Here is a 12,940-nt window from a genome sequence, read left to right on the forward strand (position 1 = left end):
GTTGTTATATATAGCGAACACTTATATACCATTATTAATATACAATAATTTCAGAAAACGGTATCCAGTTGCTAATATTATTTTCTAGCCCAACAACGGTATCCAATTATTTCCTTGGGACATCCAGTAGACCCAACAACCCAGAGAAATTGTCTAGCTCGAATGAGTTCTAACGGATCTTTATAGAAATAGTCGGTTGAGTTTATTATTTAGTTGTTTTAGTTGGTATATATTAATTACACATATTTATACATATATCATATCCGCCAGTTATTTTTTTAATTTAAGGGGGTGACCGACTATTTAGGTAAATTCTTCTTCTAAGTTTTCAATATTGACGATTTAAAAATATTAATTGGTAATCCAATACAAACAGTAACTAGCCTACTGTCGCGAGTTAAAATTTACGGAAGTATATATATATTGTCGGTATATATTATTTAAATCCGGGCAAATGGTAAGCCTATGCAATTTATTTTTTGTCTAACTCCTTTATGTTAGATTGTGTAAAAGAATGTAAATTCTAAAAGAACGTTTATTAACTTAAAAGAAAATCACAACCATAGTAGGGGAGATTAATCACATGAAATATAAGAGATACCTACTAAAATACGTTAGAATTCGCTTCACCATCAGTACATATCGGTTAAAAATTTATTAGGCCTTTGCAATTTCTTCTCTCCATTGGTTTTCACTTCATAATTTCTCAGATTTCTTGATACCTTTGATTTTCTTTTTCTTGTGAAGTTCTGTAACTAAGACAAGTTACACCTTCTAAGCCAACTACTTTGTCAAGCTTTACAAAACATAAGATATGTTCATCCAACAAGAACAAAACCTCCATCTACTAACTATACTTGGTGTAGTATTTAGTTACTTTTCTACATCAGTACATTATGGCCATCAATATTTGAATTCTTCAAAAGTGTCCAGCTAGGAATTTTCCTGTTACTCCACCTACCTATCGTCTTCATCTTCTTCAAGAGAACACTAAAGTTTGAAGGGTTAAATTGTTTTATTCTTACCAATTCACACCTCCAGTAACATTAGTCAAATTAACTTTAGGTACTTTGTCGTGGTGATAAAAGATCACGTTACCCCCACATATCAAACTTGTGTTTATATCAACTTCTTTATAGGTACTTCACAAGTCTAATGGGTAGCATTGTAAAATTTCCACAATTGAGGGGTATGTGTGTTTTGGGGGGGAAAGGGGGTGGTGGTTTGCAAAGAAGACTTGAAATGCTTAGGGCCAGCCACTAAAATAACACTAGAACACACAACTTATAAAAGAATAACTTCATTGGAGGTATTGGGCATCATGCGTCATAATAAAAGAACAAAAAAAGAAAAGAGAAGGAATTTATCACTGATTTGTGAAGTTATTGGGGTAAAAACTCGACATATCTTGATAAATTAAGTATTTAACGAAATTAACTCATGGTAGGGAATAAATAAAGGTAAAAAGGGGGGGAAATGGCCGAGCTGCAACAAGCAATTCCTCTTGAGAAAAAAATAATGTACACGGAAGTGCCAACTGCATTACTATGTACCAGTAATCTCTCTATCCATTTTCATTCTCTTTGAATTTTGCACCTCTGGCAAGCTACCAACTCTCTGTTGGGAGGATGCATCATGTAAATATGCACAGTTCACGCCATGGCGGCATCCCTTTGAACTATTAAAATAGATGCAAGGCTTCATTATCTTAGGTTTTGAATCTCTATGATTAGAGCTATTTATTGATTCTTGAACTGAACCTAAATGCTGGTTGTTTCGGTTGCTATACTGTGGCAATGTTTCTTGCCTTTCTCCTCCATGTTGCTGAATGAGACTCTTGTAATAGTTGATGTCCCTAGCTACAGGTACTGGCATAGACGACGATGGTGTTGACACGGATGCTACTGGAGCTCCTACAGAAGGTAAAGGAGCTGATACGACCTCAGGTACACGAGGCCTCAAACTGGGAATGGGTCCTATCCTACTTGGAGCAGAGTGGAAGGGCCCATTAGAAGCACCTGCCACCGAGGGCATAACTAGTTCTGTTCTACTGACTGGGACTGCAGGAGTATCTGCTCTACCTGTGTGAACTAAAGATGGATCAGCTCGACTGACTACAGCCTGAGGTGGAGCACTAATACTTGACGCCTGCGGCCTTGGGTTGGGCATGTTACTAGCAGCAGACATATTTTGGGTACTTGTAGGTGGCACGCTATGGGAGCTGGTGCCTGCTCCTTGCTGTGTAACCAACTGCCCAACAATTTTTGGATCACTCAAAATTTTTATGAGCAGCTCATGGTCAATCAGATTTCCTTGGCCATTGTCTGCCATGAGTGCAGTTAAAGCAGCCTGAGCTGCTGCAACAACATCAGGCTCCACACCAGGAACTACTCCAGCCGATGAGATTCCAGGGACTGGAAGGTTATTTCCGGCACTTTTGTTGGACAAAAGAACTCCAGACTGCATTACCTGGGCCTTTGAGCTAACTGCATTAGAAGGTAGCACAGTACCAAATGATGGATCTGCTACTTCCTCCTCTTCAACAGGAGTTATGGGTATAACAGGTGTGTTCTGCTCATTATGAAGAGTCTCTTCTCCAGGAACCATTGAAGGACTGCATGGAAGTAAAAAGCCAATTTTAGGGGAAGTAACATCAAGAACTAAATGGAGATCAACAGGAAGAAAAAAAAGAAAACAGCAAGATATTATCAGAAGAAAGAAACCGAAATAGAAAAATTCCAACGAGATTGAAGTATCATACTTTGGAGGAATGGAAGATTCACGTGGATAAATAGCTTCAAGCACTCTCATCTCCCGTTGTTTCTGAACCTCCATTTCATTGCTTTCTTCACCGGCGACCACTCGCCATTTTGTAGCAAGTACAAACTGTTAGAATCAAGGGCAGTGTAGAAATTAACACACTGATACCATGACCATCTGCTGCATAGTTGCATGCTTAAGGGTCCACAAACGGACAATTTCGCCATTATGTTTTTACATTTGGTAACTTTTTTTTAATTATATTTTTTTTTTTGGGGGGGGGTCGCATTTCTAATGTGAATCTATATCATCAGAAGGATAAAGGGAAAAACGGAAAAGAAGAAACAATATGCCGACGTTGCTTGGAATAAAAAATGTTCCACAATCTGACATAACATGACTCCTTTCTTCTTTTTTCTTTTCCCCTCAATACTGCTTGAGATAAACTATTAATTCCAACACATATACTCTCAACAGCTGATGTTTATGTGGCCTCAACATTACAAAGTCAAGGGAAAACAAGAAAGAAACTCAAGTACAACACATAAATACCACACACAGAGTAAACTACCAACTTTTCATTTTAATTTCTGCTCTTCCAATCTTGTTAATCAACATAATTTAGGGTCAATGCTCCCGATTTCTCCCAGTACTTAAACATCTAGCGAAATGCCTCAGATGTAATGTGGAATCTTGGTGTTTTGAGAATATTTGTGCTGCCTTTTGTATTATCAGGGTCATCCCAACTGGATTTTGTAGGAGGATGGAGTTCTTTTTTTCTTTTTAATAAGGTAGGAGGACGGAATTCTTAGATCCATGCTCCACTCTCCTCAGCATTTCTCTATGATACCTTTGATCAGGATTCAAAGAGAAATACTCTCAGGATTAAGAGGTAATCATGTGATTCTGTTCGATGAGGAACTAATAAGTAAAAGAACATTATTACTAGGGAATGGTTAGCAGGTCAAAGGAGGAATGTGGAGGCTATATGGGTTCGAGATAAAATTCTTTTGTACCGAAGTTACATTAGTATTTGCATTATCCATATGGTCTAAAGGCAATTCATTTTTTAGAGAAAAGTAAAGAGAAAGTCTAAGGCGATTGATAGCCTCTGTCAAAGCGAGTAGAATGCAAAATGAAAATCTGACCTTATCCAAGTCGTGTATAATTACCAGAAAAAATATATATCCAAGTTGTATATTGGAATCTGTATCCAAGTATTGACTCATTTGTTCCAATTGGCTACACAGGTGGAAACAAGTCATCATTTTGAAATCTGGTATGGGTTGGAGATACATCTTTCTAGTTTCATCCCCCACTAATACATTACTCCTTCTATCCCAATTTGTTTGGCATTCTTTTCTTGTTCGTCTGTCAAGAAAGACTTAGAAGCCTTTCTCTATCACCTTTCTCTATTTAGAAGCCTTCATTTTGACCTTAATGAGATGCTCTTCTAGGAGCTGACATGATTTGTTGCAGACCCTAGAAGGTTACTTTTGGTATTTGTTGGTATCACATAGCACCAACAAATTGTGACAAGAGGGAATAACTCTCTGGTTGATAATACAAACATCCAATTTAGTCATGGAGAACGAAGAAGCCACGAAAAGGGAAGATATGAAACAAAACTCTTATTCAATAGAGTTGGTGAACATCATATGAGAGGGCTTCTTAAAAAAGATTTAGACAAAAATGACATGACGAAAATGTAAACTACATGAAGCCCCCAGGGCCTAGCTCAAGTGGCAAAGGGTGGTGGATTTGTTTCTTAGGTCACAGGTTCAAGCCCCAACACCATGCAAAGCAAAGCCTGGTATTTAAGTGGAGAAGGGTAGAGGGGCGGGCCCATTATCCACCGAGTTTCGAAGGCTACGGTTGGTCCAAAGGATCGGCCCCCGACGGATTTCTCGGTCATCAAAAAAAAAATGTAAACTACATGAAACGAGAAAATTTTAACCGACATGAATTAAGGAAAGTTTAGACTAAGGAAACTTTCCTAATTATTGGAATTTCTCACACAGCTGTCAATGCCACACCTTTTAATCGATGCAGGTACTAGCAGTCTTCGATGCATCGCCAGCTTGACATTATCATTCTAGATGCAAGAAATGATTTTAATTCGGAATTTCTTGTCTAAAGATAGACTTTGTGAGTCTTTCCTTATTAAATACGGGTTTCAGCAAGACAAAGGATTTCCTTCGGCTCGGTAGGTATACCCCGTCTAGCAAAAGACGTGGATGGTTACTTTGGAAGTTTGCTAGTTTGTTAATTGTTTATGTCTCTGGAACTTCCAATACTTTGGCACTGCAGATTTAAAAGGAGCAAGGGAAGATCTTTTTTTTAAGATTTTTTTATGTCACTGTACTTTTTTGATAGGTTGTTATTTAAACAATCAAATAAAAAGTCTTCTCTCTGTTTTGCAATCTTTTCTCTACATCGAAACGATAGTGAATACAACTCAGCCATTCAGCCTTCCTAACATGCAGGATCAGCTTAAGCACCTCATTTTTCTTTGTACTAACTAATACCACAGCAAATGTAAATTCTGAAACTCCTCGCAGACAGATTATATATTCAAACTAGTAGCAGATAGACTATACTTCTTTGATCAGTAGCCTATGTGTTCACCTTTAGACATAATAATAGTCAAACTGCAGAAGTCAATACCCTGAGTTTTTTTTAATTCATTCATGAGGAGAGTCATAACTCATAACTATTACTGCAATGATTGACACCCCAAATGGTGCTTACTAATAAAGTATTATCTGAAAAATAAATAAAAGAAAAGAACTCACCGAGGGAGGACGAGTCCATTTGATCACAGGGATTTGAGCTAATTTATTCTTCCAGAGGCTTGCAGGCTGTGCACCTTCAAAGCCTGGTGGTAAATTATCATCAGACACCAAAACACCTGCATGCAAAGGCCATGATATCTTTGCTTGGAGGTGATCTTGAGCTCCTAATCCAACTTGGGCAGGGGAATCTTCAGAAAGGAAAAGTCTTACCTATTAAAAGAAAGAATTATCCTATTAGAAATGAAAGCAATCAGCAAAGAATTATCCTATTAGAAATGAAAGCAATCAGCAACATCAGTCAATCAACAGATATATACCCCATTCAGAGAACTAAGATAGGTTCCAGAACACATCATTATTCAAATACAGGAACTGATCTATAAAATTCGCTGAATATGAACTAGTTTATCTCATATAAGACGAATATACCATAGAAGATCTGAGGTGAGATTCTGACCTAGCAAAAAAGTGCATAAAACAAAATGGGAATTCCTGTTGTTAGAACCAGCATTGTTCCTACATTTTGACCCACTACATTAGCTTTTTGAGTGATGGCGATACACTTACACAACCTCACTCAAATAAGCCACCAAATTTAAGTAATTAGATACCAATTTCATCCATTTATTCAATCATCAACCTAAGTGAGCAAGTGTGCAACTTCTTTCTCGCCTCCGCACAGACGACTGTGATTTTCCCACTATAGCCCAACTGAAACAAGAAATTTGAAACCCACTACTTCCCTTTCCCAACTCCCGTAACAAAACAAAAAAAAAACAATAAGGATAAAGCAGAAAGGAAGATAAGGAAAGAAGAAAGTCCCTGACTAACCGAAGGATGAGGAAACAGATAAAGAACAAACCAGAGAAGCAGAAAGCTGCATATTACCACATTAGAGATACGATCTGAAAGAAATAGCAATCTAGGACAAACTTAAAAGAGACAAGGTAACTTCAATAGCAGCGAGACAAGTAACCCGTCTCAGAGATCCTTAACACAAACATTTCTTGCTTTCATGAAATACTTGTTGCAGTAGAATTTGAAGACTAATTTTTCTTTAGATTAAATGGTTTCAACCTAATATGCATGAGAATTGGTGGCTAAAATAGCATTTGTACCAATATAAGCTTTCACTACTCCTCCGGTGAGTGGAAAATTAAGTCTACCAAACCAAGCTTATCATTGGTATTTTTTTTATTTGATTGTGTTTTGGCTTGTCATTGGTAACTTTCAAGCCCCCCCCCCCCCCGTGCTTCTTTTACCCGTTTTCCTCACTTATATTCGATGTGAAACCTTTACATTGTCAAACATTAAGACTATATGATCATGGTATCATACTCGGCGTACTTAACTAGACCTTTTGTTTTTCTTCTTCTTCACATATAACAAGTATACACGCTACATGATTCCTCTTCATGACTGCTGATACCATAAATCAATCCAAAGGAAGACCGTTACTTCATTCATTTGTCACTGCAACAGCTTCTAAACCCTATTACAAACTGATGCACAGGACTACTGGCCTTCAAAAGTAAAATAATTAAGACCCTTTAAAGCAAAACATCATTTCAGCATGATCGGACTAATGAAAACTCATCTCCTTGTGCTCTTCTGTCTTTCCCACCTTCATATGTCAATCTCATTGCTGGTAACCTAACATATATGGGACGCCAGCATGTATTTATCAACAAGTTTCTATCTAGGCAAAATACATCGACAGTCCCTTAAAGTTGTGTACACTTTTCACTTAGACACTCCATCTAAAGTTTGTTCCATTTGAATACTTTAACCATGTCTTTACTGTGTCATTTAGACACAATATGCTGACATGGCAAGGTAAGTGTTTCTCACATTTTTCAAGCGCGTGAAATCATCCAATAAAACAAACTTCACATACTTCTTGCCGGACAATGTATGGCTTCTACCGGAATATTTCCCGATCAACTTCTCTTTTCTTCTCCACATGATCTAGGCACACCAAACTCCACATACTTCTCTTTTCTTCTGCCAGAAAACAAACTCCACATACTCCACATAGCAGCCGCTGCAATTCTGGTCGGAAAAGTAGCGGCGCCGCTTGCCAAAACCTCAGCCCAAAAATGCAGCAGCTTCATTCCTAGCCATCTCCTCAGCCCAAAAACAGGCAACTTTACTCCTCAAAAATACCATGAAAACTAGCCCAAAACCTCCATTTTCAGCCATGTAAACTACCGTAACAACAGCCCCTCATTTTTGCGGCGAAGTTCCATTTTTTCTTAACAGTAACAAAATTAAACTTTGTGACTTTTAAATTATGAAATATTTATTATTAGTGATTCAACCATGTGAACATTTTCCTTTGGAAAGAAAAGGTTTACTTTGAACAGTTTAGAACAACCCCCACATCCGTCATATTTGCCAGACACAAGAATGCCTCAGTCAATGGCGACCTTTGCCTCCTCAACGACAAGAAAAAACGTATACCATAAAACTCTAAAACACAAAATGTTCAAGGTCTTGAAAACAAGTCCAGGGGTACAACTGTTTTTTACAGAAATTTCAAGCTAAACATATAAGAACATTTCTTAATCCAAGTTGGCCAGACCTATTCAAAAAAAAATGTTTGAATCTATGGCTGAAAAAATTAGCAAAAAAGTGGCTCAAAAATTGATAGGAAAATGGTTGAACATGGCAGAAATAATTATTTGGGGATTGACCAGAAAATGAGTTTGAACCTAAAAGAAGAAAGAACGGGATGGTGTGAGGAAGAGGATGTATGGTGTTGAATTTATGGCTTTAAAAAAGGCAAGAATAATCAGTGTGGAAGACGATGAGTAAGCAGAACAAACATGGCCGGATAATAGATTTTTCCGGCGAGGAGGGGTCGTTGGGGAAGATGACAACGTTTGGGGTTCTCTTTTTCATATTTATTTTTTTCAATTTTTTTTAAAATTTGTTTAAGTTACATTCACATATCCTCATCTTATTCGTGACTCTAGCGTGTGAATTACACGCACTTTTTATGTTTGGCTGCCTACAAATTTTGTGTCTAAATGACACAGTAAAGATCTGATTAAAGTGCTCAAACAGAACAGATTTAAGATGGAGTGTCTAAGTGAAAAGTGTGAACAACTTTAAGGGGTTGTCGATGTATTTTGCCTTATATCTATACAACAACAACAAACTCAGTGTAATTCCACGAGTGGGATCTCAGGGGAGTAGTGTGTACGCAGACCTTACCCCTATCTTTAGAAGGTAGAGAGGTTGTTCCCATAGACTCTCGGCACAAGGAAAGATGCAAAAAGAAGCAGTAGCAACTGATCCAACATCGGCAAAATAACAAGACAAACCAAAGCAGAAGAAACATGCAGTGATAGAAACTCACGAAAAATACGAAAGTACAAGACTAACCCTAGTACTACTGGTTTGGACAGGGAAACACACGATTACCTAAAGTCTACTACCCTAATTCTCGACATCCATACTTTCCTATCAATGGTCATGTCCACGGTAAGCCGAAGCAGCGTCATGTCCTGCCTAATCACCTCTCCAATGCTTCTTTGGCCTATCTCTACCTCTTCTCAAACCCACCAAGGGCAACCTTTCACATCTACTCACTGGGGCATCAGTGTATCTCCTCTTCACATGCCCAACTTCCCGCATCTTGTCCTCTACGGGGGCCACGCCCACCTTGTGGCCGAATAACTTCATTCACAATCTTATCCAATCTGGTAGGTCTATACATCCATCTCAACATCCTCATTTCTGTCACCTTCATCCTCTAGACGTGAGAATTCTTAATTGACCAACACTCAAGCACATACAACATAGTCAGTCTAACCACCGCTTTGTAAAACATACCATGTTTTGGTGGTACATTATTATTGCACAAAACACCGGATGCGAGCCTCCACTTCATTCATCCCGCACCAATACGATGAGTAACGTCCTCGTCAATCTCTCCATTACCTTGAATCATTAACCCAAGGTACTTGAAACTTCCTTTTTTGGGGATGACTGTGTATCAAACCTTACGTCCACATTTGCTTCATGAGTCACATCACTGAACTTGCACTACAAGTATTCAGTCTTGGTCCTGTTCAGCTTGAAACCTTTAGACTCCACGTTCACCCCAACTCTCGCCTCGTCAATCAATAAGATGTCATCTGCAAATAACATACACCATTGCACCTCTCTTTGAATGTGCCGCGTTAATGCGTCCATCGCCAAGACAAATAAAAACGAGCTAAGTGCTGATCCCTGGTGCAACCTCATCATAACAGTAAAGTATTCCGAGTCTCCTCCCACTGTCCTTACTCATGTCATATCTCCATCATACATATCCTTTATCACCCTAGTATAAGCCACTAGAACACCTCTAGCCTCCAAACATTTTCACAAGACCTCCATAGGGACTTTGTCGTATGCTTATTCTTGGTCAATGAATACCATATTCAAGTCTCTCTTCCTCTTCCTATACTGCTCCACCAATCTCCTAATAAGGTGAATAGCTTCCGTAGTAGAACGCCCCATTCATGAATCCGAATTGGTTCTCGAAAAGAGACACACTCCTCCTCACCCTCACTTCCACCACCCTCTTCCAGACTTTCATAGTATGGCTAAACAATTTGATACCCCTACAATTGTTACAATTTTAGATATCACCCTTGTTCTTATACAACGTAATCATCGTACTCCACCTCCACTCTCCGGGCATCTTCTTCGTCCTAACTATAACATTAAACAACCTAGTAAGCCACTCCAAGTCGGCCCTGCCTGCGTTCCTCTGAAACTCCACTGAGATTTTGTCTGGCCCCGTCTCTCTTCCCTTGCTCATCTTACGCATAGCCCCCTCGACCTCCGCAATTGTTATACGCCTACAATACCCAAAATCTTGACTGCTCTCGGGGTGCTCCAACTCACCCAACACAATGTTCTTGTCCCCATCTTCGTTCAAGAGTTTATGGAAGTATGTCTGCCATCTTCGTCTAATAAGTGCCTCTTCCATCAAAACTTGGTCTTCCTCATCTTTGATGCACTTCACTTGGTCCAGGTCTCGGGCCTTCCTCTCTCTCACCTTGGCTATCCTGAACAGATTTTTGTCCCCGCCTTTGTCCCTGAGTTCTTCATATAGACATCCAAACGCTGCAGTCTTGGCCGCCGAAACCGCTAAATTCGCCTTCTTCTTAATTTTCTTATAGCACTCCCTATTCGTCCTCTTCTCCTCGTCGTCTACGCTTTCCACTAACTTTCGGGGAAAATTGTAATCCTTCAGTTCTGTTTTCTCTTTAATTATTTTAATTCTTTTAATGGAAAAGGAGATATCTTTAAGTTCTGTGACTATCAAGTGTAAATTTAACCAGCATGAATCATCTGAGAAGGATTTTTTTCCACGTAGCTTTTAAGGGCACAACAACAGTTACGCCTCAAACCCAAAACACTTGGGGCCAGATATATGTATCCTCAAAATGCATCCCACTCAATTTGGATTGATTCCATTTCAACACCCAAATAACTTATCTTTTAAGAGATATTAGGAATTTCCTAGAGGTTCTCCACATTTTTCACTGAGATTAGCTTCTGATAGTAGATTATCAAAACTTGTCAACATTCTACAACAAGAGAATTACCTTGGTTGGTGAAGTTAACAAGTAACTACATCGGTGGGAGAATGAGTATCTAGTGGAGTATCAATGTGCACACAAGCTAGTTAGACACCACCATTAACCAGGAAGAAGAAGAAGAATCTGTACACTTGTATCCTCTTCTTCTCTTTTTCACTAAGCTTGTGCATTGTAATGATTTATGCCATTATGTGGCGATTCATGCAAAGTCTAAGCATACAGAAGTAAAGTAGAATAAATCTAGAAAGTATTACTTCACTTAAAGTTGAAGACCATTTTTTGACCAAGCACTTAAAGCTGAAGACTATATCTACTTTTTTCTCTTCTCCTCAATTTTTTGGACGAGTACACTTGAGAAAGTTTGATCAACACATAATACTGGATTCTTTGGTTTCAAACTAAATTGAATTGTTTAGCTTTCTCTTTCTGCTAAAATTAGTTTTCCATCAATCAATCAATAAATACATCTATCAACTACCCCTCAACTCCAAACTAGTTTGGCTTTCAAAATGTTAACATTAGCTTTCGGTTGCAGAATTGATAAATTCTGGTGATACCTTAAACATATTTCTGAAACAAAGTTGAAAGTACTGAGAAATTAATGCCATGCCATTCCTTATACCATTCAAAACTGACCAATTCTAATTTAACAAGCAATGATAAATTTCAGAAATTGGGATTAAAAGGTAAATCCAATAACAAAAACAACGAAATTTGAGCAAAACGTCATCAAAATCCATTCCCATTTTGGACCCATTTCATTCCAATTTGAGCAAAACGAAATTATTTATCAACACTTTGAGTTCATTAGTTTTCAATTATTTTCTTCTTCTTTTTAGGTTATTTAACACTGGGATTGGACAGATAATTACAGAAGAAATGAGGAAAATTATGGATCCTTATAAAGATTTTACCTGACAAAGGTTTACATCTGAAGCCCATGTAACCCTTTTTGATTTCTGCTGTCCTCGCATATTTACAAATGCAAAAAAAAAAAATCGATTCGGTAATCAAATATAAATGTTAAATCCAGTGGAAGAATAGTGATTTTTATTATCAAATCACAACAGTCAAATTCGCCGACTTATCAGTATCCAAAAACCCTAATATAATGCGCTAATTTTGATCTGACTGCGACCCGATATGAAGAAGGCGATCTTTTGGCGGAAGTATTTAACTTATCGTACATATGAGTACAGAGAGAGAGAGAGAGAGAGAGAGAGAGAGAGGAGCAGAGATCAAAGGTAACCCTATTTAAGAACCCTCCGATCTATTTCTGCCCCCCTTTTTATCTAATTATGAACTGTTCACTCACTATTTTATGATTTTATCACTGGAAACAGAGCCCTGGTCAGCGTTTGTTCGCTTTTTCTTCTCTTTTACCCTTTTTTGTTTTTGTTTAAGGATGTGTTTGGTATGACAAAGCTTTTTTCTTTTTTAAAGGAAATTCTTGTGGAACTCATTTTTTGGTATTAGAAAATATTTTTTAAGAAAAATATATTTCATCAAAAAATATAAAACGACTTATACTTGCGGGGAAAGATTATTTTTCTTATAATTATTTTAATTTTAACTATATCACTTTAACCAACACTTATAACATGTTAGGTTAAGCTTCTCCGAGACAAAAGTGTTTTTTCCTTCAAAAAAAATATCTTTTCTATATTCGAAGAGTTTGGCCTTTTAGGAGGAAAAAAAGTAATTTTGAATAGAAACAGAAGTTATTTTTCAGAAATTGAAAAAAATAATTTCTCCCAAGAAACAAAAGCTATTTTAAAATAT

The 12,940-nt window shown here is 37.8% G+C and overlaps 1 protein-coding gene across 2 annotated transcripts; it reads right to left on the reverse strand.

Annotated features, from left to right (window-relative positions):
- Nucleotides 1–1,342: 1,342 nt before the first annotated feature.
- On the reverse strand, nucleotides 1,343–12,491 carry LOC107793087 (zinc finger CCCH domain-containing protein 6-like). 2 transcript variants are annotated; one of them, XM_016615372.2, is made up of 4 exons: nucleotides 12,073–12,491; nucleotides 5,556–5,671; nucleotides 2,762–2,886; nucleotides 1,343–2,614 (listed from the first exon to the last, which is right to left on the reverse strand). In XM_016615372.2, the coding sequence occupies exons 1-4, from the start codon at nucleotides 12,098–12,100 to the stop codon at nucleotides 1,546–1,548; spliced, it is 1,338 nt and encodes a 445-aa protein (XP_016470858.1). In that variant the 5' UTR covers nucleotides 12,101–12,491; the 3' UTR covers nucleotides 1,343–1,545. The 2 variants fall into 2 exon arrangements, with proteins under 2 accessions (XP_016470858.1, XP_016470857.1); XM_016615371.2 differs by having other exon boundaries at nucleotides 5,556–5,765.
- Between the last annotated feature and the right edge of the window lie 449 nt (nucleotides 12,492–12,940).

This window comes from Nicotiana tabacum, chromosome 15 (genome assembly GCF_000715075.1).
Source record: "Nicotiana tabacum cultivar K326 chromosome 15, ASM71507v2, whole genome shotgun sequence".
Taxonomy (NCBI): Eukaryota; Viridiplantae; Streptophyta; class Magnoliopsida; order Solanales; family Solanaceae; genus Nicotiana; species Nicotiana tabacum.